This window comes from Leptonotus elevatus, chromosome 21, assembly GCF_054856555.1.
Source record: "Leptonotus elevatus isolate MCC_2025b chromosome 21, RoL_Lele_1.0, whole genome shotgun sequence".
Taxonomy (NCBI): Eukaryota; Metazoa; Chordata; class Actinopteri; order Syngnathiformes; family Syngnathidae; genus Leptonotus; species Leptonotus elevatus.
This window is the reverse complement of record NC_141259.1, coordinates 2,002,813-2,027,384: the sequence shown is the minus strand read 5'-3', so window position 1 is coordinate 2,027,384 and position 24,572 is coordinate 2,002,813. Positions and strand designations below refer to the sequence as shown.

The window sequence follows — 24,572 nt, the reverse complement described above, 5'->3', positions numbered from 1 at the left end:
CTTTCCTGACCCTCATTTTCATGTCCTCAGTCCATTTGCTGTACCTTTTTTGTACTCCACTCCTCTGTCTCTCCATCTATGACTCTCACTGCTGCACTTATTCATCGGCTCTGTGAAAAAGGTCATATATTGTACTGCTAACATGATTTCTCTCATACACAATGGCAATACATTCACAAGCTTACTGCAAGTTTTTTTTTTTTTTTGCTTGCAGAATTTACTTTAAACTCTTTGGTCATTAATGAGATCCAATCAACGTTAATAACAATGTTTTGATTGACACAGTCAGAGAGCTACTGATGGGATGCAATGCTTACACCAAAAAAAAAAAAACTATCAAATTGTATTCGCCATATGTAAAATTGTAGAACTGCACTGTATCACATGACCAACATGAGTTAAGATTTAGAGATAGAACAATATGTTTTTTTCAGGATCAATACTGATTATTAGTAGTCAAGGAAGCCGGTAACCGATATTTTTTGAGCAGATATTCATTTTCAGTAAAAAGAGCGGGGGAAAATATTAGCGTCAACATTTTAACTATTTTGAAATGTCTTTAAGCATGTTTATTGAACTTTTGTTTTTTATTTTTTGTTAATCTTAGACGATAGACATCTTTTTAGATTCCTAACAAAAAGCTCAGGTAGCTCCCAAGTTTATCGGTAAGTACTAGGGGGTGTAACAAAAAAAAACAATTTGAACCAAAAATCCAGTTTTGAGTTAAATGAAGCGAGTGCACCGGCACGGACTAATGAATCAGTCTTGAACCGGCCGATGGCCTGGTCAAGACGTTATAAATCGGTTTTACGTCGCTGATACAGCTGCTGAAAACTATCTTATAAAAGAAACAAAATAGTCCAGTTGGTGCTGCTAAGGCCAACTTCAAAATAAAAACATCCCAACTAATACTTTGACGTCAATGCAATTGCCTTGTATTTCGAAATCCTCACAGCGCGTGGTGGGGCGACGCGGCTCAAGGCGGTTAGCTTGACTCGTCCTCTTGACTACTACTCAACACAACATTTAACCACTTAACTTAACCACAATTAGCCACTAACAGGAGCGGAAATGATGACAACGTTTGGCGAGCTGTGAGATGCGTTCAAACTCAGACAGAAAAAAAGTCCATCATTAAACGTTAAAAATTACAACAACAAAAAAGTCCATCATTAAACAGTAATAATTGCAAATATCTAAATAATGTAGGCCTTTTAACAATCGATAAAAGCTGACATACAATTAGAATGATTCGTGTGAAATCACGATTAAAGAAAAAAATATATATTTTTTAATTTTTTAAATTATTTACAATCAATGGTCCATCGAGTCACTTCTGTTTACAATACCTAATCAACTACTAGCCTTCCATCCTCCGTTCTAGTTGTTGCTATGTCAATGAATCTAAAATAAAGAATAAACCTGCGTTTCTCATATTTTATTCTTATAACATTTACCACTAAAAATTAGAGCGCCTTTTCAGTAGTCCCCTTTAAACAGGCATTAAACAAAACACTGAACAAGAATAATACTGAGAGTCATAGTATAGCAGTTCATCTGCATTTACTTGAGAAAACTATGATACATTGTACTGACCAAACCAGTAACCGAATATGAGTTTGTGTTTGTGCATTTTATGCACTGTCAATTAGAAATGTTTTTGAATATAGGAGTGGACATTAATATATTTTTTTAATTCATCGATTAATCGACAAAATAATAAAACCAAAACAACTGTCTCATGTAACTACACAGGTGACATTGTCGTCACTGAAGAATATTAACCATCTATCACCCCCTCTAAACTCGCCCCCAACCCCCTCACACAGGTACGTCTGGGGTGGCCTTCTCGTGCTCTTTGGCATCTTCTTGAATGTTTACAGTAAAAACCGTGAGAAAATGAAGCTTTCCTCAATCAAGGACTTTTGGAACTGGCTGCTGAGGAAAAAGAAAGTCAGACTTCTCTCACAAAATGTATGAGAGGCACCCATCGAGGGATCCCGTCACAGGCTTTGAACCTCATACAATCAACATCGAGCCAAGGATCTGCATTATTTTGCCACCAATCAGTCTCACATGCAACATGACTGAACTGTGACATCCCATGAAATTTTTGGGCTCTCTATACCAGAAGACAACTGTTACAGACAGAAACTGCCCCAAATTGAAGGATGTGCTGCTATTAAAAGGGATTGGGTGGCTGTTAAGGCCTAGATACACCAATCCGACGTCGGGAGTCGGACAGCGTTGGGCCGACGGCATGCGCCGTTTGATCAGTGTATAAATTACTGTTGTGAAGTCGAATCGAGTTGGAATACGTCGGAGGGGTGTTTCCAGCAAATTCGACATGTTGAATCAGGCGTCGGGGGCATTTGATCACTGTGATTGGCTGTTAGCTTGCAAGTCAGCGCATGGGGCAAGAAGAGCAAGTAACAACGCGGATAAACAGTAGTCAACTCAACTTTTTAAATGTTTTTTCAGGACAGCACACGTGAATATTAAAGTCCCTCATAAAGAGGATATGATCATATTTCAACACGATTTCGGCAAGAAGATTTGCAAAGTTGTTTAAAAAGTCCTTTTTGTATTTTGGAGGTCGGTAAATGACACAGCACAGCACAGTGACAGTTTGGATGACTTCAAAGAAGGTGGCTTTAAAGCTGTGATCGATGTGGTAAATAGACATCGTTCTCAAGGAAGCGCCTTCAGAAGCTGGAGGTCGGCACCGCTTCCAAACGCAGAGGGCAGCACGGCCAAAACTTTTCGGGTGAACCAACGATCGGTAGCAGCCAGGAGTCGACAGGGTCCAGGATACGCCACAACGGAGTACATGCATTCAGGAACAAGCAGGGGACCAGTGCCCGTTTTCGCGTCACCAACTGGCTGGCCGCCGCGTTTACCCCGGTGTCACTGTCAACACCGGTATGTGTTGTTTACGTTTTTATATCCCGCCCCCGTAAAGAGGTTGCCGGTTGCCTTTAGGAATAATGACTACCGCCGCCGATGGTACGGAGAGGGATTACTTCTCGCGCATGTGCTGAAGGTACATAATAGTCTGTCGGTGCGGTGTGTATTTACGAAATTTTTCTACGTGACGTGCCGATGTCTAGGCCGACGCCACAGAGGGTAGGCGTCAGACACATTTGGTCGACGTCAGATTGGTGTATCTAGGCCTTTAGGCTTTTTTATTTTTATTTTATTTTGATTGCACACTAATACATTCCCAATGTGAACGATAACACTGAAGACTTTTGAAAGGGAAGCCAGAGACCAAATCACACAGTTTTGCACTGGAAATTTGTGAAAAAAATTGGAAGGAAATAATTTATACGAAGTGTGACTGTTTGCTCCCCACCTCAACAGCACTACATTGTAAGGATTTATTTCCTGCCCGTGTCCCATGGCATGTGCCACAAAATGATTTTTTCCCCCTTTTTCTTTTTTTTTAAACTGTTTTTGTAATTGAAAGTATCTTCTCCTCTGTTTGGTTAGATCTGGGAATGTTGCACTCCACTTGTTTGGATGAAAACAGTTTTTGTAATTGAAAGTATCTTCTCCTCTGTTTGGTTAGATTTGGGAATGTTGCACTCCACTTGTTTGGATGAAGGAATCACACTTTATACAATAAAATAAACTCAAGATGTATTGATAAGAGTTTTACAATGTAGGATGATGATGTGACTTTACACGCACCATATTATTAGGTACATCTGAACATACAAACAATGGTATCAAACTTTTGACACAGTCAGAGGTATTCGTTTAACAATATACAGTAAAACCCCCCCCTGTAACTGACAAACCCCCTCCAAAATGTTTATGCTGTAATTGCTGACCACAAAATGGTCCCAAAACGATTGAATAACATTTCTAGCTCATCTTACACAGAGGTGGGTGCGTCAATGAATTTTGAGCGTCCGTCATTCAGCAATCGTCAACAGTCAGGACACCCTTCCGTCATCGTCAATCTGTCAATATTTTAAGCCGGACAGCATTGTAATTGTCAATCCGTCATTTGTTGTTCCCAACTTCCCTCAGCGAAATGGGCGTACGCATTGGCATCGTTCATTGACAGACTGACTGAGATTCCGTCAATATTGATGGAATGGCCACTTTTTTTTTTTCAAACCTAACCTTAACATCATGCTCGCATGGAACTCCATGTGCTATGCGTTACTGACACCTAGTTGTAGAAACGGTGCACTGCATAACAGACTTCCAAAGTCATTGTTTGTGAGACCAATTACCGTAATGGTTTTCATGACATAAAATTACAAACATATTATAAATACAAGCGGGAACATATTTAAGTAAAATGCAGGTTTTATAATTGTGAAGTAGTAAGAGTCGTTGTGCTTTTTAGACACGGTTTCAATTGAAGTGTAGTGTGTAAAATGGAGATCACTGATTGGCTGTTTAGCTGAAAAAATGCAAATCATTCCTCTGGGTGAAGATCTCTGCTGGCCGATGACGTCACGCTACGCAACTCCAATCAGACAATTTGTTTGATTTGTGTTTTGATATTTTTTAATGAAATAGAAAAAAAAATGTACTCAGGCAGGTTCCTGGAGGGGAAACAAAAGTAACAACTGATTTGCATTTCCTGTCTAGCACAGCCAATCACAGCGTTTGTCACCAACATCAATTTGCATAAAAAGCAAAATGACTGAAAAATCTCTTTATATTTAACCATTTCAATCACTGCTTTTGTTCCCGCCTGGACCATGAATGTTTTAAGCATGATTGTGTACATTTCATGCATTTCACTTAATGAAACCATGACTGCGGAACGCACAACAATGACCTCCCAGCCATGTTCCTTACTCGTTATGATGTGAAGGCAATGATTTTGAGAGTATGGTTATTTATTTAAAGTAACCATCACTCATCTCACACTTGTTATATGGTGTCACAATGTGACACAATGCAGGTGGCGATGTTGTACCATGTTTATTGCATAACATGATTGCAACGCCGTTATTCGCGATGTTATTCCCAACTCTGCTTGAGAGACGTTTCAGAGGTGGGCGTCTTTTCCGTCAGTCCGTCAACAAAAGGACCGTTCGTCATTAACGGATTGACAAAGTTTTTGACGTTAATGCTTAGTTCATCAATTTTTTTTCCTTGTCAATTTTTTCCCAATTCAGCGTCTGTGCTAAATCACCGTCAGATTCTTGACGTGGGAACCGGCATATACTTGCACCACTTTGCATATGTTAGCTGCACATGAGCCTGGTAGATTTGTATTTAGCTGCAGACCACTGCTTGGTTCTGCTTGACACGATCACCAAAATGGGAAAGCTTTGTTGACAGATGAACAGTGAAACAATCCATTAGAGGTCGAGGGGTCGTGTTGCCGTATTAAAAATTAGTGCGGCAATAAACACGCCCCTGATGTGGTGTTCATAGTGCTGCTTCATCACTGTGGGAACGGCTATTCACCTCCCTGAAAGGTCATTATTGGATGGGGGAAAGCCCAGTTGACCCAAGGCAAAGCACATCATTTGTCTTGGAACACCAAGAGAACACACCTACACCAATGCAGGCTGACCTCCTTTTTCAACATGGAGAATTTACTTTCCATTAATGTCCATATTTTTTATTGTGTTGGACAGACACTTTAATTTATGTTGTGATGTCTGCAGGATAGCTGGGGTCAGCAGGATAATTTGTTTGCTTGTATACAAACTTAATTTGAGTTAATGCACCCCCTTCAGTATTACATTTAAATATTTCCCTCTAAAGGTTATTGGTATAATTATAATAATGCAATTCATTCACCATATTTGATAGTAGGCGTAGTTGTAGTAGTATGTTCTCAGTGAGCTTGTTTCAATTCATCATACATTGTTATATTAAGGATAGTGCCATCTTTTTTTAATCGCTGGTTTCAGTTTTGTTTCCACCGCACACGTACACACAAATCCCACCAGGTAACCAGGCCAATTCAACCTGTGGGATCACTTAGCTGCAGCCTCTTCTAATAAATAATGGCAAGTGTCCAGAGCTCATCATCCCCAGGAAATAGACTGCTGTATAATGTGCTATGACCTCGGATAGCCACAGTAGAGAGGGCTGGCAGCCCGTTCATTATAGGTTCAGAGGAGGGCAAGGTGGCTTTTATAGTTCCTTTGATCCAGACTTGCTACACACACACCAGCACCTATACACACACACACACACACACCCACACACACACACACACACTCACACACACACACACACACACACACACACACACACACACACACACACACACACACACACACACACACACACGTGTCTCATAGCCTTGACTGAACTGGGTGTACAACATATGTTAGGAAATCCATAATTTTGCTACATCTGTTTATATTCTTGGTCATGCAGGTCGTGATAATTCGCAAAGGTGGAATCAAGGCAACTAAACTGCTTTTTTTTGTGGAAGACATTTTTAATCAAAATTGCTTCAATTCAGTTTTTAGACTTCAGTTTGTGTAGTCTTCCTATTAAGGTATCTGGATATTTTCCCTAGGAGATTCACAATTGGGTTGTTGTTGCCAGGTGTGGCTGTCGAATGACCACCCTGCAGACCAACGAGTTGTTCACCCAGTGGCAAAGAAAATTGTTATGGGCCAGCCAGTCTTCCCATGGAACAGACAATCTTTAAGTGGTGCAAACCTCTTTTTTTAGGCCTTGTCTACACATAGACTTTAAAACTTTTTAAAACTACTATTTCCCACGACTCCATGTAGGCAAACAAAACAAACACATCCACACTAAAACTAAGTGCGCTTAGAAGCTTATTTACAAGCAAGCCAAGTCTCTAGGTGGCAGTTAGCTAAACACTGTCCAATCGGAAGAACCTTCTGTCTCCTAATGTCACCACTGCTCGAAAGGAGTCCAATGCTTTTATTTACACACCTTCCACTTACAGTACATGTTGGGCAAAATGTGGAGACCGGTGTGCCCCTTGCATAAATATGTTTTTGCTTGGAGAAACATTTGTACTATTGAAAGTAAGGCAAAGTTGAAATACGTAGTTGTGTTAATGGATACTTGGTCAGGAGCAAGGTTGTTTCTGGGCAATCATTTTGTTACACATTTGACTAACGTGTTTTATTTGTGATTGTTTAGTCTTTTTATTATGTTGCAGGTCAATTTGACCCATATAAAGGTTTGGAAAGTAGAATGTTGAAGAAATAGTGTGAGAAAAGCTCGGTCATCCGGGAGGGACTCGGGGTCGAGCCGCAACTCGTCCGCGTTGAGAGGAGCCAGCTGAGGTGGCTCAGGCATCTGGTTCGGATGCCTCCTGGACCCCTCCCTAGAGAGGTGTTCCGGGCATGTCCCATCGGCGGGAGGCCCCGGGGACGACCCAGGACACGCTGGAGAGACTATATCTCTCGGCTGGCCCTGGAACGCCTTGGGATCCTGCCGGAGGAGCTGGTTGAAGTGGCTGGGGAGAGAGAAGTCTGGGCATCCTTACTAAAGCTGCTGCCCTCGCGATCCGACCTCAAATAAGAAGTAGATGATGGATGGATGTTGAAGAAAAAAATACCAGTAATTAAAGTGGCATATTTAAATAGAGAGAACTACAATCTAAGTTAACCTATAAAGCCTGAACCGTGAAATATTTGAGAGACAATTCTGATTCTTTAAAATAGAGTATTTATTGGTCCTTTCGAACAAACAAAAAATTAGTTTTTTTTTTTAAATCAACTTCCACATATGACTTTTGAATTGTGTCATATTTGATAGCCTACATCTGGTCACAGTGCTTTAAATTCGTACATTATAAATGTCAAAAATATAATAACATGCATATGAAACCTATTATTAGTATTATAGTATATTTAGTATTTCAAAAAATACAAAAGAACATTTCACTCTCTCCTAGGTGTCTCTTGCAAGGTCGCTGGAAAACCCATCAGTTGGGTGATTCTGCCCTCTAATGGATTGTCCGTGCAATGCATGTGTCCGATATACATCAGGGATTTAATGGGAAAAAATATATATTATACTCATGAAATAGTAAAATGTCTTGTATTAAATATGATACGTTTGGCTTTATTGGGTTACATGTTGTCCTTTGGCGTGAAAATCCTAAAACAATTTTGAGATTTTTGTGTGTGAAATTTTGAATAATGAAACACACAAAATGCAAGTACAAACTTGTTTTGTGAAGCGTACATTATTGATAACACGGTTATACAATGCATAAAGAAATGCTGGAACCTTGCCATTCAGCAATAAGCACAAACACTTATAGTGAAGATGATGATGATAAAATGCAATATAAAAATGATAAGGTATAGAATGGCAGGGGAATAACATAATTTTAGGGTACAGTAGTGAGAGGATAAATAAGAAATCAACACATATTTTCTTAGGGTTTGCGCAAAAGATTTTCCCTAGCATATTATTGCAGTATATGCAAAAGTAGTTGCTTCCTTCCATCCATCCTTCTATCCTACCTTCTTTACTTACCTCGTTATTCCTCCTCCTACAACCTCAGATTCATTACACCCCACCCACCCACACCCTAGCTGCTTTTCTGTTAGAAACTTTTCCCTATATAATATGATGGCCATCTGCTAGGCTGAGCCGCGCGTACCCAAAAGCCCCTGGGCTAGATGTTTATCTGTCATTCCCCCCTCCCATTCTCTCCACACCCCTTTTAAAATTGTGTTAAGGATGCAAAACATATCAGCGACCGTCGACCGCTACAATTAGCGCAGGTGCTGCCAAGCTGTAAAGTGATCAGGAGAAAACGTAATTGACGCGAAATCGAGTGGAGGAGCTGGAGGAGGAGGATGGTGGAGGGGAACTGTGTGGTGTTTGGAAATGAGCTAGAAATTCTACAGGCTTGGACAGCGGCCCTTATTGCTGTTTGAAATTCACTGCGCTGTGATTAAAATTGGAGCAGAGATGTGGTTAGAAGTCCTGGCAAGTTCAGTTTTTTTATTAACAGCTGTTTAGCTGTTGTTGTGAATGTGCTCCTGTCAGCTTGACAAATTGACTCAACAGTGAGAGAGTGCGCCGTATGACCAAGAGTGCCATGTATTTTTCAGTTGCACCCAGAGCATTGTGCTTGTGAGTCCAACATGCGGCCAACCAAAGCATTTGCTTTGCGAGCATGCAAACACACGTGTGCAATGTTCACACGCCTGACTTATATAGCCTAAGTAGGGGGCGAAATATTCCACAGCAGTCACTCATGAAGAGGAATTCTTAATAATAAATATCCCACCAATAATGAATGTGCTGCTGGCTGCAGTTGTCTTGAGGGCATAATATCTAATTTCCTCCCAATGTTTCATATCTCTTCTCCGGCGTGTCGACACAGTCCATCACTGCACTGCAGTGTAGGTTCCTATCAAGTTTTATTTATTTTTCAAATCAATATATAAATCAAAAGCGTGGACAGATGAGATGCAATAAATTACAGAATGCCGGACGAATGCAAAATTTTAGCCGTGTGTCAGAAGAAGCGACTCCCATGGGTGGAAGATCTACCAAATGTCATTTGAAATGACACTGAGTATTACTAAAATATATTTTTAATACAAGTGGAGCCAGCAAAGCCATTGCTCTTTGTAATTAAGATTCCCTGCACCTTTATGGGATCAGCTGTAGATAGTAGGCTACATCTTTCTTGACAACCATCCCCTGCATGTCTTTTTTTTAATTATTATATCATTTTTTTGTACATATTTTTTCCACTGAAATGATGCAAATAGAAATTGTTCCCAGATTAAATTGTCGCCATCATAAAAGCTGTGCTGAACAGACATTTTAAATACCATTTTAACATTCTTAGTGGCCATTCAAAAAGTTACATTACAGTTTTTCTCTTTAGGCTTGGCACATTTCTTGAAACCGAGATGACATTTTCAAAATACAATGGACAAATCCCAATACGACCTTACTGTTGGTGCCGACTGGATGGCATTTCTCATTGCTTTCATCAAATTGCCAATGTCTTAGTACATGTCTCAATTGCCTGAGTGGATCTGTTCAAATTATTGTGTACATTTAGCCTACAGTTAGCACAATGTGCCCACATTTAGCACATTTTCCAAATGAATAGATCTTGCTGATAGAACTGGATTAGTTGTTTTTCAGTCTAATGGCTTTCCTCTCCAAAACATGTCAGCAGGATTTCAGTGTGTAAGTTATAATATGCAAAACCATCTGTTTAATTGTCAAAATTAGTGCAGTATATCACAGGGGATCATGCAGTGTAGAGGATGGTTGAGACATTCACGCCATTTGCCCCCCCACCCCCCGCTGCATTGCGACGTGGATGAAAACCTTTGGCCAAACAGAGCAGCGTATGGATGGTCAAGAGGAGGAAGGTGACGATAGTGACTGCACAGTAAATTCTGTAGAGTAAATTTGACTTTGACTTTAGTAGGGGTGTGCCAAAAAATTAATTCTTATAAAAATTGCGATTCTTATTTAGTATGATTCAGAATCGATTTTAAATATCCCAAAATCGATTTCATTTAAATTATTTGATACTGTCTTGCCTTTGTGTGTGCCTTTATTTGGAGCGCTGTTCATGTTGTACCGGGTTTGGCCACTGAGGGGCAGTGTGGTTCAACGCGGTCTAATTCACTATTAAGTTGTAGCCACATTAGAGAGTAGAAGGAAAAAGTCACAATCAAGTTATTCCAGTAAAAGTTTTTTTTTTCAGCGTGGAGCCGTTCTTTTGAGTGATAAAAGTGCTGCGAATTTACTGTGTAGTGAAAGTGTTACACTAGTTGGTTCTCCATTCACGCTGTTTGCGAGATATGATTTTAGTTATTAGTTTTTAGTTTTTCATGAATATACAGAATTTGACTTACACTTTCTTTTGTTGCACTCTAATGTGTAAGTAACTTTGTGTGAATAAAAACTGTTGCAATTTCCTTGACTGTGAGTATGTCAAACCGCAAACTTTGAATACTGCTCAAGTAAAATCCTTTGTCCCCCCCTCAGTTTTATATACAATTGTATTTTGTTAGCTGTTGTGAGAAAACATCTAATGATTTTGACTCGTGGTGCTCACAGAATGCCAAAGGGACGATGCATTTTGGGGGCACTGACTACTTGTATGAGATAGAAATTTGATTTTGACACATAGGTGAGCTGTTTTGGGAGAGATATGAGCTTTTGCAGATGATCCAAAGAGTTGTGCAAAATCATCCAAGTTCTTTTTGGCAAAATAACTAAGTGAATGCAGATGAGCCAAAATAATTGAGAAAGATCTTTGCAGTTGTGACTTTACCGACTCCTTGTTTGGGAAAAGGAACTTGGAGTGAAGCATGTGTGAGCAGTTTTGGGATAGATATGTACTTTTGCTAATGAACTGATTGTGCACAAATGTAAGTGTTTGGCCAAATGAGCTTGCAGTTTTTAAAATGTCATCTCAGTTTCAAGAAATGTGCCAAACCTATGGAGAAAAACTAAATGAAACCAATAACTTTGGCTACTCCTGACACAAGTCCATCATAATAAAATTGTAGGGCTCGAAACTGTGCTCCTAAATGCCTACATCTTGCTTCTAAAATATGAGACAATCCGAGAACATTTTTAAATCACTCAAGGAAATCTAACTGGTAAATCTATTTAATTATTTTTCGATTAAACATTTTGTGTTGCTGACAATCTTCTGCTCCTCATTTCGGATTAAAACACGTTTAACACTGAAACAATGGTGACAGGAATGGGATGTTGTGCTGACGCAAGAAAGAAAAAAAAAAAAGCGACCAGGGGCCAACGACTTCAACTCAAAAGGGTTTATATTGGGGTTAGCCTCATGTTGCTAGCTTCAGCTAGCCTGAAAGATTCATACCAGCAGCAGGCCCATGAAATGAAACAAGGGCAGTGATGCAAAGTGACACTTCATCAGCAGATTTTTGTCCAATAATACACAGGCAATAACTGTGTGCTAAATATTACTGTATTCATCGTAGACATTTTAGGATAACACACTTCAACACCAAGACACTTTACGGCACTGCGTCGTTACCTTCGTAACACTACTCAGAATATGACAACCGACTGTTCGTGTTGAAGCTCTCGGAAGCATGTAACTGCAAATGTGGAGCAAACATTTTTGACTAGCAAGCTCATTTGAACGTATATTTGCAAGTATGTTCTTGTAGGATAAATGCTAAAAACGTTTAAAAAAAATTCCCATAATGCCACAGAGTACGTCTTGTGCATGCGCAAAGCAAACAAACAAACAAAAAAACTAGCATTTGGGCTACATTATACCAATACTTTTGAAAATTAAGTACATCTTTATTCATAATTTGTATGGTTTTATTATGTCTGAAGTTGTTATGTCATTTTTTTCCCCATAATTATTGCACATGAATACCCTGTGGTATTATGTGGAAGAAAAATGTGAAAAAAAAGAACATATTAAGTAAGTTTGAATGTATTTGCAAATACGTTCATCGCCTGGACTCGGGGCTATCATCAGCACTCGAGATTCTCGTTCACGTCAACGACTGAGTCCCGAATAAACTCGAATCGTTCTTTTCCCGAAAAATGTTTCATAGCCCAACAGATGAAAAATCAGTTTTGATGAAAATATTAAGTGGAAACTGCAGACTACAGAGTAAAATCTCATCCTTAGAGGCACTCACTGCCAGCAGTGCATGGATTGTTTCTGCCTCCTTTAACCTGTATTAAATGGAAACACATATTTGTTCTTTGACCTTTTTGTAACCATACAATTAAAAATAATTTTAAAATAATGTATGGCCACAGAACAAACTACTCAATGAACAGTCTCTCTACGCCATCCCATCACAGGAGCGTAACGTAAAATATGTACTTCCAACTAGGGCTGGGAGATAAATCGATTTTTTAAAATTAATTTGAGTGTTTTGTTGTGAACGATTAAAAAAAATTATAACGTCGATGTTTTTTCCCCCTTTCGTTGCGTCGCGCCCAGGCTTTCGTAGCGTTAACTCTGCCAGTCGTGTCCTCACACACTCCATACGGGAGGAACTCAACAACAGCAAATAAACTCCCGCAAAAAAAAAAAAACAGTTTACTATGTTACTGTGGAGGAGTCATTTACACAAGGAAGCACGTATGACAAGAAAGGGGCACAATAAGAGCGATCACCAACGCGGACACGTTGCACCTCGTTAATGATATGGCACCCATGTATACAATGAGGAAGACTCGATTTCACCACTTGCTGAAAACTGGAGAAAGCCACGCCATTTGTTTAGGCAGTGGTTATTTTGCTGTGACTGGCAATTCAAATGCTCGCGATATTTTTGCTCTGAACGGCTCCAATATTAGTCAATCGCCGGAGCAAGGAAATCTTTAGCCTGCTGTAAATTAGATATTTTTATCCTGATTGCTTATAAACATTCACAAGCTTATGTTAATAGCACAAATGTGCACGTTTATGTCGCTGCGTATTTGCAACATGTACGCTCTCTCGTCAAGACGGACTAGCCTTGCAAGCACTTACTGGTATGAAAGACAAGCTTACTTTGACTTGCCGTGCCTGTGACGCTTATCAGCCTCTGTGTCTTCTGCGACATAAAATCCTTATGAAATGTAGAATAGTGGGCTGGTAATGCTGATAATGGCCTATTTTTAGTGACAAAACAAAGAGATCTAAAGAAAGGGGTGAACTCAGTGAAGCAGACTAATCACGGTAAAATAGCCAATTTACGGCAGGCCAAGACTTTCTTACACCGAGGACTGGCCAATCAAATAACGCTAAAAGGAAATTGTCAAAACAGCCACCTCAATTCACATAACAGTACTTGTACTTGTAAAATCAGCAGACAGTTGGAGGGGATGACAAGCTCAGACCTCGGTTCCTACATTAAAGCCAAAATGTAATGTTTATTTGTGTCATATTGAGGGACACAAGTAGCACTGTTTAGCTTTTAAAACAAAGTTGACAAAAAGTTATACTTTTCTACTTTATCAACACTTAGATTTACATTTCCAGAAGTATTTGATTCAAGGTAGAAGTTTTGCCCATTGATTCCAAAGGAAGAAATATGGTTACTTTTGTTAACTGATAAAATAAAAGCAAAACTTTTTAAGTTCTTGGTTTATGTAAAAATAATAATAAAAATATAAAATCGGGGAAAAAATCATAAATCGATTTTTTTTGTTACAAAATCGAAGATTTTATTTTTAGGCAAAATCGCCCAGCCCTACTTCCAGCTTCTACATGGCCGTTCTGCGAATCACTAGTTTATTTTATTTATCAGTGACTCGGCATCACCTGCGTTTGGTGATTGTGCCCAGTGCAATGTCAAACTTGGTACATGTGAATTACAACCGACACCAGATAAACCAACTCCTTCTCTGGTCCTCGAGATCTCGTGCTGGACGGATTGAAAAGCTCAGGGAGCCCACAGATGATAATATGTGGAGGTTTGTTTGTAAGGCACAGACAAGAATGTTGGCTCTACTATACAGCCAGCGTAAAAGGGGTTATTGAGTCATAATATCAACAACATACATGTCCAAAAGTATAATTGTTCTTCAACTCCTGACATTGTTTTTTGTATTCTACTAACATTTTCTCCACTGTACATGTATTCAAATACAACTTCTTGAGGGAAAATGGAGCATGATAGGTGAGTCAACGCTCTCCTATTACAAGTCCAGCCACATGGAAAAAAGACAGAGTTAGGTGAATAAGCTGTAGGGGTGTCAAACCAGGTGAAATAGAGCAGACAAAAGGGGAGTCACCCTCATAAACCTGTAGCTGCCATGTTGAATCCTTACCATACACCTGCGTAGGTGCGGTGCGCTAAGCAGTCAACTCGGGCATGGACCTTAAAGTGAAGGGCGGGCTCAGAAGGCACACACACACACACAGTTTACCTGAGCATAGCAATCATAGCTATCAGCAGGGAATATGCTACCATCAGGCCCAATAACATCAGCAAGCACCTTAGCGCTGACACCACATGACATGCATATGTGCAGAGGCAGCATGAGGCGATGCTTTCCCAGGCAGCAGCAGGGGTTTGAAGGAGATTCCCGCTGACTGTGAACCCCCCCCCCCCACCACACACACACACACACACACCCCCACACAAACACCCCCACACACACCCCTTAACCCTCTTCACAAAACACAAAGAATTGGTTTTATTTTTTATTTTTTTTAACCAATTATTATTTTAATAATTATTTTATATACAGAACATAATCCTATACAGAAAATGTTAATCCTCGTACCTCCAAAATCATCACATCTCAGGAGAGACCCTTAATCCTTAACATTGTTAAAAAGAGCAAGCCATTTTCAAATCCTTAGATTGGTCAGTAATTTGGACTGACCAATAATATAGATTTGTGGCAAATTATTAATAGAATTTACCAAATTGTGACTAAGGAAATTTCATCCCAAAGCCTTTGAGTAAGACCATTAATAAAAAACGACCGGCAGTGGTGCTTGTGGCGAGCAGGTGGTGGTTCCGCCGCCGTCATGGTCCACTCCCACCTCCACTCAACCTGGTCCAGGCCGGGCCGCGGCTGCCGTGGGGTAAGTTGCCGCATTTGCGCCCAAGGCGCAATGAATGGAGCGAACTATACGATACATGATTATGTGTATATGTTAATCAATTAAGAAGTGTCTATGCACAGCCGCTAATGGTCAGGTGCTGGTGGGCAGCAGGAGCTCGTGTATGACAACCATAAAAAAGAATCCCCCGCACACTGACAGAACTTCACTAAATGAGTTTATTTGAGGGAAACAACAAAAATTTGAGGCTAACCTGATGACGTGAAACGCGTTGTTCCCCTCAAATAAACTCATTGAGTGAAGTTCTGTTAGTGTGCGGGGGAATCTTTTTTCTGGTTGTCATGTGTATATGTTATTTTAGCGTGATGTGAAGGCTGCTACGTTACAACTCACGTTTCAACTGGCTCCCGATTTAAGATGTGGCCTGTAGGGCGGTACTCCAGTTCCCAATGTGTTTCATGTCTGCAGATTCATCACAAGCTTCTTCTTTTCTTTTTTCTTTTTTAACCTGTAAAAAAAATGCCTTTAAAATTAAATTTCCCTTTTTACTAATGGTCAACTGCTCCAAATTCATAAATGCACAATCACTACCCTGGCGTATAATGTAAGTGTTCAATTTGAAAAAAATAATCGTGATTAAAAAAAAAAACTTTAATTACTCTTTATCCAAGCAAAAATACATTTAATCCGAGTGCTTCAGTACTTGATAAAATTTTCAGTTGAGTATTTAAATACTCTATAGTTGCAGCTCTACTGTATTCCTTAAAAGGAAGTTGTATAACCACATATTTTGATTAGGACTTTTTTTCCTGGCCACTGGAATATTTGTTTAAAAAATTTATCTATTTTTTTGATATTCATTTTATTGTGTGCTCTATGCAAAATTACTTTTATGAGCAAATTGAAAGAATATAATTGCCATTGTCAAGCAATTTTAAGGAAATTTTATAATTTAATAATTGGGATATATAGGTCTTTAAAAAATCTGTCTGATTTTTTGTGTGGATATTGTATGTATCAAAAGTACTAATGGCATCGGTATCGGTGAGTACTGAAGATTTGACTATCGGTCTAAAAAAAAAAATGGTATTGAACATGGCTGAGGGCACTGATTGGTTCACACGAGGAAGGGCAGGATTACACACTTAACAAGACCAAGGGAGAACACACAAGGAAAACAGAACCCAAACATGACAAAATAATAGTATGTGTTTTTGTTTTCAAGGTACAGAAGGAGGTCACCGACCTTTTTGAAACAGAGTTACTTCTTGAGTACTTATTCTGAAGTGCTGAAAATAACAAATTTGCCCAATTTACCATTAATAAGGTTCGTAGTATATTTTATTACTTAAAAAATAATAATTATATTCATGTATGTGAAGACATTAATCTTTGTGATTTCACACAATAATAAGAAAACACATTCATATGCAACCTTATCATTTCTCATAATCTCAGCACTGTTAAAAAAAAATTCAAATGATCACTTCTACAACATTCCTCAGAAATCACAATGTCCCATCACTGGAAGGTATTTTTAGAACATGCCTTTGGGCTACTGATGTGGTCCTTGGGAGGCTACTTGGTGTCCACGGGCATCATGTTGGTGACCCCTGCACTACAGTATACTGTATAATGCTCAATTTTGATTGGCATTCATTTAAAATGTTTTATTATTTACTTTGCTGTAGCGTAAAACCAAGCATTTTTCTGATGCTGTGTGATCCTGTACCACTTCAAAACCAACCACAATATAACTAATTTCATATTATTTACCAAATTTTTCAAGGATGATATGTTTTAATTCACAATTCAAATATGTCATTATTTGTAAATAGGACACCTAATATCCATTCATGGGACACTAAAACATTAATGTGATTGCTTTTTATGCTGCACTGGGAAACAAGATCTAATTTAAAAACAATAGCAAAGCAGAAGGCCGCTGCTCTAATATGGAGCATATAAAAGAATAAATAATCGGGTTGTCTGCAGTGTCCAATGCAAAGTAATTTAACGCATCGATGCTGCCACCTATTAATTTCTTGTAGAAGCAGAGCGAGGGGAGCCTGCGAGCACTGATTGGACAGACAACCCAGCTGCATCTTGTATAACTTCCCAACTGAACAGAACACACAAATAGACTCATTGACAGTACACACTACTCTGCACACGTGGTCACATGGGAGCAAGGTGACACTGTATTCCTAATGAATGAATTACCGAACTACGTCTACAGATAGAGGGGGCCCATTTGGGGCTCTTGTCCTCAGGGCGCTGCATCACTACGAGCCCTGAAGGCTTCTCTGCATTCAATGGAAATCCCAGGCTGCTTTAATTAGATCCACAGCTTCTGACCCCTTCTCTTTCCCAAATAGCTTTGGTGGGGGTACTGGTATCGCTGATCCCCCACAATAACAACAGACAGTGGAGGCCAGAAATCTTAAATCTTAAGTAGTTGGACATGGGCCACTAAAAAGACAAATCAGAATACAGTGTTGTATACAGTGTTAGGGAACATTTTCATGTATTCATGGAACACTTCATTAACTGCACCTGTACAATCTATTTACAGTGAGTCTTCAGTTTATGACGGAGTTAGATTCCTAGAGAAGCAACATAACCTGGGTTAAATTTGTAAGGCGCAATTAAATCCATATATGCTAACTTAGTAATAATGATAAAATTCCAGCAAGAGTCAAATTCTTACCCGTGTATAATACACCCACCTCAAAAACATCCTTAAAAAGCATTTTTTTCCTCTGTACTTTGAACTGTGTATAATATGGTCCCCAAAATGCTGATTTCCTTTATCAGAGTGAATAATATGAATCAGTAAAGATTCCAAATATACCAATAAGGTGTAGATGCATTTAAATCCAGTTTTTAAAAAAAATTATTGCACTGTACGCTCTTTTAGTAATTTTAGTAAGCTGTGTTTTATTAATTTACTTCGCTTTTAGATCTCTTTAACTCTGTTTGCAATCGCTTTTAAATGTTGTACTTTCAATTACAGTATGAGAAGCATATGGAGTTCCGTTGTGTATGAAATATGTATGATGGGATTCTATATAATTTATTTGTTTTTACAGCCCCTTGGTCCTGCTATGACAGCGTATTAGGGTCACCTAATGAGAAAAAAATATATGACCTGACTAAATTTAAAGTCGTTGTACCGAGATTTAAAGTTGTCAGGACAAGATTTGGAGTCATGATTACAGTTGACAAGAGAATCCTGAAGTACGACGTCCATGGCAGCATTAAAGCGGACTTGGGGAAAGTCAACTTACAGAATCAGGTGTGTTTCTTTATTGTCATCGTGCAACTTTTTTTTTTAATGGTCCCGTACCATACTCTACTCTGTTAGCAATTATTATGACCGAGCTGCCTCATAGAATCACAGTAATTTATCTGATGTACGTTTTATCATTATCATCATGATGGTCCATCATTACTTTGCTATTATTATCTGGGGGACATTTGAGACAATTCGGAAGAGCTGTGGACGAAGAACAAGAGGCACACACGCATTTCTTTCTTTTCGGAGGTTAATGTGGGGGAGGGGGATATTTGCCCCAAAGATATAATGTCTGTGTTTTCCTGCAATTAATTAATGGGTCCCCAGCTAGTTAGCAGAAGGCAGCTCTTGCTTCACAGTGGCGACTGTGAGAGGGCAGAAGAGGTTGGAGCCTAGCTCGCCTCTGTAGCTGCAGGCTCTTAGTCGTGAGCCACTGGATTTGGACTATTTTTAACGAAATCCCTTTATGGATAGATAAATCTGATTTTATGCAAGAAGAGTCTCCTGGGTTTCAATTAACTGGGGGTCACGCTGCAGATCTATCACCAAAAGAAAGAGGAAAGATAGAAAGGAGAGGAAGAGATAGAAAGGAAACCTTTAATTAATGCAGTCTAATTAAACATTTGTGAAATGCATTATGTGTCCTTTTGTTGAGTTTTTATAATAAGCCATAGGTGACGATGATTCTTTGCTTGGGCTTCCCCTCCCACCTAAAAGTTGCTTTTGTTGCCAGAATTCATATATATATATATATATGGTCAGAATCAACTTTATTGCTGTCAGTAAATGTACTTCCTTAATTTTATTTTCTATCCGATGGTGCAATAAAATATAAGTAAACCAAGAAATAAATGTAATACAAAAAATATCAAGTGTAGGTGTGAAGTTTTAAGTGATACCAGTTTTATTTGGTGTTGAATCTGAATAGCCGAGGGGAAGAAGCTGTTCATGTGGTGGGAGTTTGGGGTCCAAATGGTCCGGAATCTCCTGCCTGAGGGAAGCAGGTTGAACAGACTGAGTCCAGGGTGAGTAGGGTAAACTTTAATTCGACCTGCATACCCCAAGTCCTTGAGACGTTACAGGTCCAGAATGGATGAGAAATTAGAGCTGCTCACCTTCATAGCAGCATACAGAGTGCACTGCTGTTGGTGCCTATCCCTGGCATTGGCACCAGAATACTACATGGTCCATGTATGGACTCAATGATGGTCGTGTAGAACTGCACCGGCAACATTTTTGTTGGCAGCTTGAGTTTCCTCACCTGCTGCAAAAAGAACATCTTCTGGTGCCAAAGAAGCAGAAGGAGTTCACAATAGATTTGAAAGAGTCTTTGAGGGTGATGGAGTGTTAAAATCCGGGTTGCACCAGGAGACTATCACTTTCTGTGGGTGGTGTCGTTCACAAACTTGATCAGTTTTCCAAACCCCTGTTTGTGTATGCAAAAATCCTATATGTACAAGGCAATGCTGCTCCCCAGACCAGCAAGGGGGAATGTACAGAGCCCTGAGGGGCTCCAGTGCTAATGGCACTTGTGTCCAAAAAAAGGCTCCCCCATGTGGCAGGAAGCCCACATGCAGAGGTAGTCGGCCATGGTGAGCTGGGAGGATGGAGTTGATCCAATAAAGAATAAAAGTCAGACATGTAAAATAATTTGTTGGCTGGAGAGCAGTTGAGGTTGTACCCCACTGCTCACCCCAAAAGCTTCTGCTCGACCAACCTTAATGAGGACAATCGACATAGAAAATTGATGGATAGATGTGCCGGGCTACATTGATTGATGAACATATTTGCTGTTACAAATCTGTAACAAACTGCAGTTTGTTATTCCACATTGGAACAGTAAGTGTTTTTGATTACTGTTTCTGAAAGAGTCCTCTTTAGCATACAGGGAGCGGTTTAGCGCCCTTTAATTTGATCCCTAAAACATGCAAGATGACAACATCCGCTTGCACGAAAGAGGTAGATTTGACTGCTAAAGACGAGGCATGCCAAATCATATAACCTGAGGAGAAGTGAGAGGAACATCCATAAGAGAGTGTTTGGTCAAAACGCACAGCGTGATTTGTGCATCTGTCACCTTAGCGCTCATTGTCTCACTGTGACGCATATTTTTTCGCCATTAGCTCATTGTCTCACGTTGTTAAAGTACCCACGGGAAGCTCCTTAATGAGAAGTTGATCTCAGGTTATAGTCACTTACTCGCCATGCCCCCATTACTGCGATGACATTTCTCTCCCCATTCGATTCCCAGCGTGAGTGCCGATCGCAAAGTGTATTCCGTTTCTCTGCTGCGTGGTGGGGAATGATCCGCTTCATCGGAGCGCAGAAATGTGCTCTGATACCTGATGAGTACAGGTTTATATACTCATGAACACACACACACACACATTGCTGAGGCATGCAGAAGCTGGGCAATGAGCATGCAGACTTCATGTTGGGACAGAGAACATCACACGCCAATAAACATCCAAGCTGCTTGCAGAAAAAGTGTCAATTTTGCACACAAAAAAACAATATTTCAAGTCCCTGATGTGACATGATCCATGTTTGTATATTAAACAGTCCTGCCTGTTATCACATTCTTTTAGTAGGATTTTGTACAAAACTGAAGGACTGCTATTCAAAATCATGTATGGAAGGGGTTCCTTAAAAAACTGCCCACCTTAGTGAATTAAAAGAAAATTGCATGCTCTATTGTCTAGGCATAATTGGCATAATATTTTTAACCGTACGATAATAAAAAGGGAAATAAAACGCCATATTCTGCAGCTGGAATGGATTAATTGCATTACCATTCATTTCAATGGGAAATATTACCTTGGTTTGCAAAAGTTTTAGTTTGTGAACACATTAAATTTGTAACCTGAGGTTCCACTCTGTGTGTGCACGTGTGTGTTTGTGATGACTGTAACACTCTGTTGAACTGCAGCTCAATGAACTCTGGCTGCAGCCTATTTGGGGTAACATTGAATAATGAAACTCTGAGGTCTTATTATAAGTAGACAAACTTTTACACACATACCATTACAATTATAACGTCTATTTTATTCTCCATTTTGTACCATTTTTATCTATTGGATGTTTCTGTATGCCCCACACACTCCTATGCTAACTACAGTGTGTGTAATAAGTGGTTAAATAACACTACATTATGCATCCTAGTTTAACTGTAACAGTCTCAATTTTGAGCTTTGTGTCCAGCAAGCTACATGGGCTATTGCCCATGGTATTTATTTGCTTATCTGCCTTGACTCGCATGCCAATTTAAGGAGAATGCCATGTTGTTAAATTGAGTTAAGTTGTTGATGTTAAAGGGATGTCACTCAACCGAATACTTTTGACAATATAGTGTATGTCGACCAAATTTTTGTTTTAGATGTTTCAAAAGTGTTTACACATGTGGAAAAGTTTTTCCCTGCCACTTAACATTTTGCCTGTGCAATCCTGGCACCGTTTTTTTGACACGGTATTAGATGCAGTATCAGCCATTGCAAATTAATTTCAACTGCTATATGAGGAGTACAAAACCAGTAACCCCCCCCCCCCACTCCCTCCCTCCCCCCCGCTGTCTGTGGTGTATCTCACATTTAAAAAATTGGTTAATATGAAAAAAAATCAGAATGTGCTTATCCTGCTTAACACTGAGAATGCCTAGAGAACCAACCTAGCTAATTAGACATCCAACCTTGATTATATCTCTTACACACACACGTGCACACATGCCCAACAATTACTTAATATGATATATTAACATATTTCTGGCAGGGATGGCAGGAGGAGAGTACTCATCTGAGACAAATGATCAAATTTAATTTCTAATTTGAAATCCTCTGCCCTTTATAATGGAGAAACATGACTAGAGAGAAGAAAAAGTTGACTGAAATTAAACTTAAATCCAAGATCACTTTAACAGCATATGTGTTATTTTGCCAAAACGGACCATTATAATTTGATGGCAACAGAAAGAATGTAATTGTACACGGCCGGCTGATATTTAGCTTAATGCATCCCTTAGAGATTAAAGAGGAGAGTGAAATCAAGTCTGAGGCTATCTTGGATCTTGCCTTTGCACCAATTAGTAGTCACACTCAGTGTGATTGGGAGGAGAATCCAATGGCCACAGGGATTGGTCAATCTTTGAGGAATTATTTTTGAATCTGTGCACAGCATAGCCCCAGGTGTTCATGGGAAATGTAGGCCCTGCAAGACTGCCTTGATGGTCCTGGAGGTGTCCATTTACTTGCAATGACCAATTAAACCATCTTATGTAGGTCAGATATAATTTTGTCATTAGACAGCCTCTGCTCCTAATAATGAAAGCTTATTATTGGGGATGAGCTGCAACAATTTATTGCTACGGTTTAACAGCTATGCTTCAGTGAATTCAGTCACAAAGCATGAATTATAATAATAAGGCTATTGGCAACATAAATAGATACACAGTTAAATACAAGAATAATGTCCTAACATGCTAATTATTGATGTTCTTTACTGTCACTATTGATTGTGCTAATCCAGTTTTGTTTTGCTTTTGAAGCATATTTTTCCATGAAATGAGGTTAAGTTTTGTGGAACTAGTTGCACTTAAGAAATTCCTCTTTATGTAGCATAATATTAAATCACCCCCCACCCACCCCACCCCAAAGAAAACCCACAAAAAAACACATTTTAATCTTAAAATGTTTACATTTTGTACATTATGAGCACCTGTGACCATTTTCCATAAAAAAAAAGGCAATGCAAGTATCTGAGTTGGCTACACAGTCTAAGTACAGTAAATGGAAACTGCTTCAGTCATTATACCACTTACTAAGTCTTTATCTATAATGACACAATATACACCAAACACAGGAGCCTACAGTTCCTTTTTATAACAAATATATAATAATAGCGAGGCACACAGTGTATTGAACAAATAGACACTTCTTTCCAAACATGATGAACATGTGCATTGTCTTTACTTCACTCGGGTGGGGATGTTTTCTTTCTTTCTTCCAATTCTGGCTGCGGTTGGCTTGAGGAGAGTCACACTGCTTAATTAAGGACAGAGAAGAGTATGGGCGGGCCTGCTCTATGCAGTGTCCTCATTAGTAGATTTTCCACCCGCAGGTGGTGTTGAGAAACAGTACGCCTAATGAGGAACCAACAGCCACGCAAGTAATTGCACAGGTTTCTTAAATTGGGCTGTATAAAAACTTTGTTCACACTCATAGGCCACATTATTAGGTACAAGTTACTACACAATCCTAAACAGGGTATGCACATACCATTTTTAAAATATATTAATCCTTTATTAAAAATGTGAGCAAGCCCACGCATGCGGAGGCAACAAGTGTGGTTTTACTGATCTTGTACTCAATGGTGTACTTGAGATGACCAACAAAACATACCATTCATATAGGCTAACGATTGTGAGTGTCGTGCCCCGAACCAAGATGTCTTTCATAGGATTATTAAGACTGACCTGAGCGATGCAGCACAGTGCCATGGGGCATCTGAATTGTTGGAAAATAGGAAAAAGACGGAAGTGTTGTAGCAAAAGCAGAAATAGAAGAAGCAAGACTAACTGTTTGCATGCTACATAGCAATTCGATTGCTAATCCTTATCAATTTGTTGTGGTGAGACACATTATACAAACACTCAACAAAAGTATTCCTGTATTTGTGTCCAACATTAGCTTGAGTTTAAAATTTTCCAGCCGTCTGTATGTGACCAGTCCGCTTAATAAAATTTTATATTGGAGCTAAGTTTAAAAAAAAAAAGAGGGGGGGGGGTGTTGC

The 24,572-nt window shown here is 39.4% G+C and overlaps 1 protein-coding gene across 1 annotated transcript in view; it reads left to right on the top strand.

Annotated features, from left to right (window-relative positions):
- slc35b3 (solute carrier family 35 member B3) overlaps positions 1–3,654 on the top strand; it is a 16,356-nt gene extending 12,702 nt beyond the window's left edge. Inside the window, exon 10 of the mRNA XM_086065368.1 lies at positions 1,830–3,654. Coding sequence (XP_085921494.1) covers positions 1,830–1,980 — 151 coding nt within the window. The 3' untranslated portion in view covers positions 1,981–3,654. The remainder of the gene's footprint in view (positions 1–1,829) is intronic.
- The last annotated feature ends 20,918 nt before the right edge of the window (positions 3,655–24,572 follow it).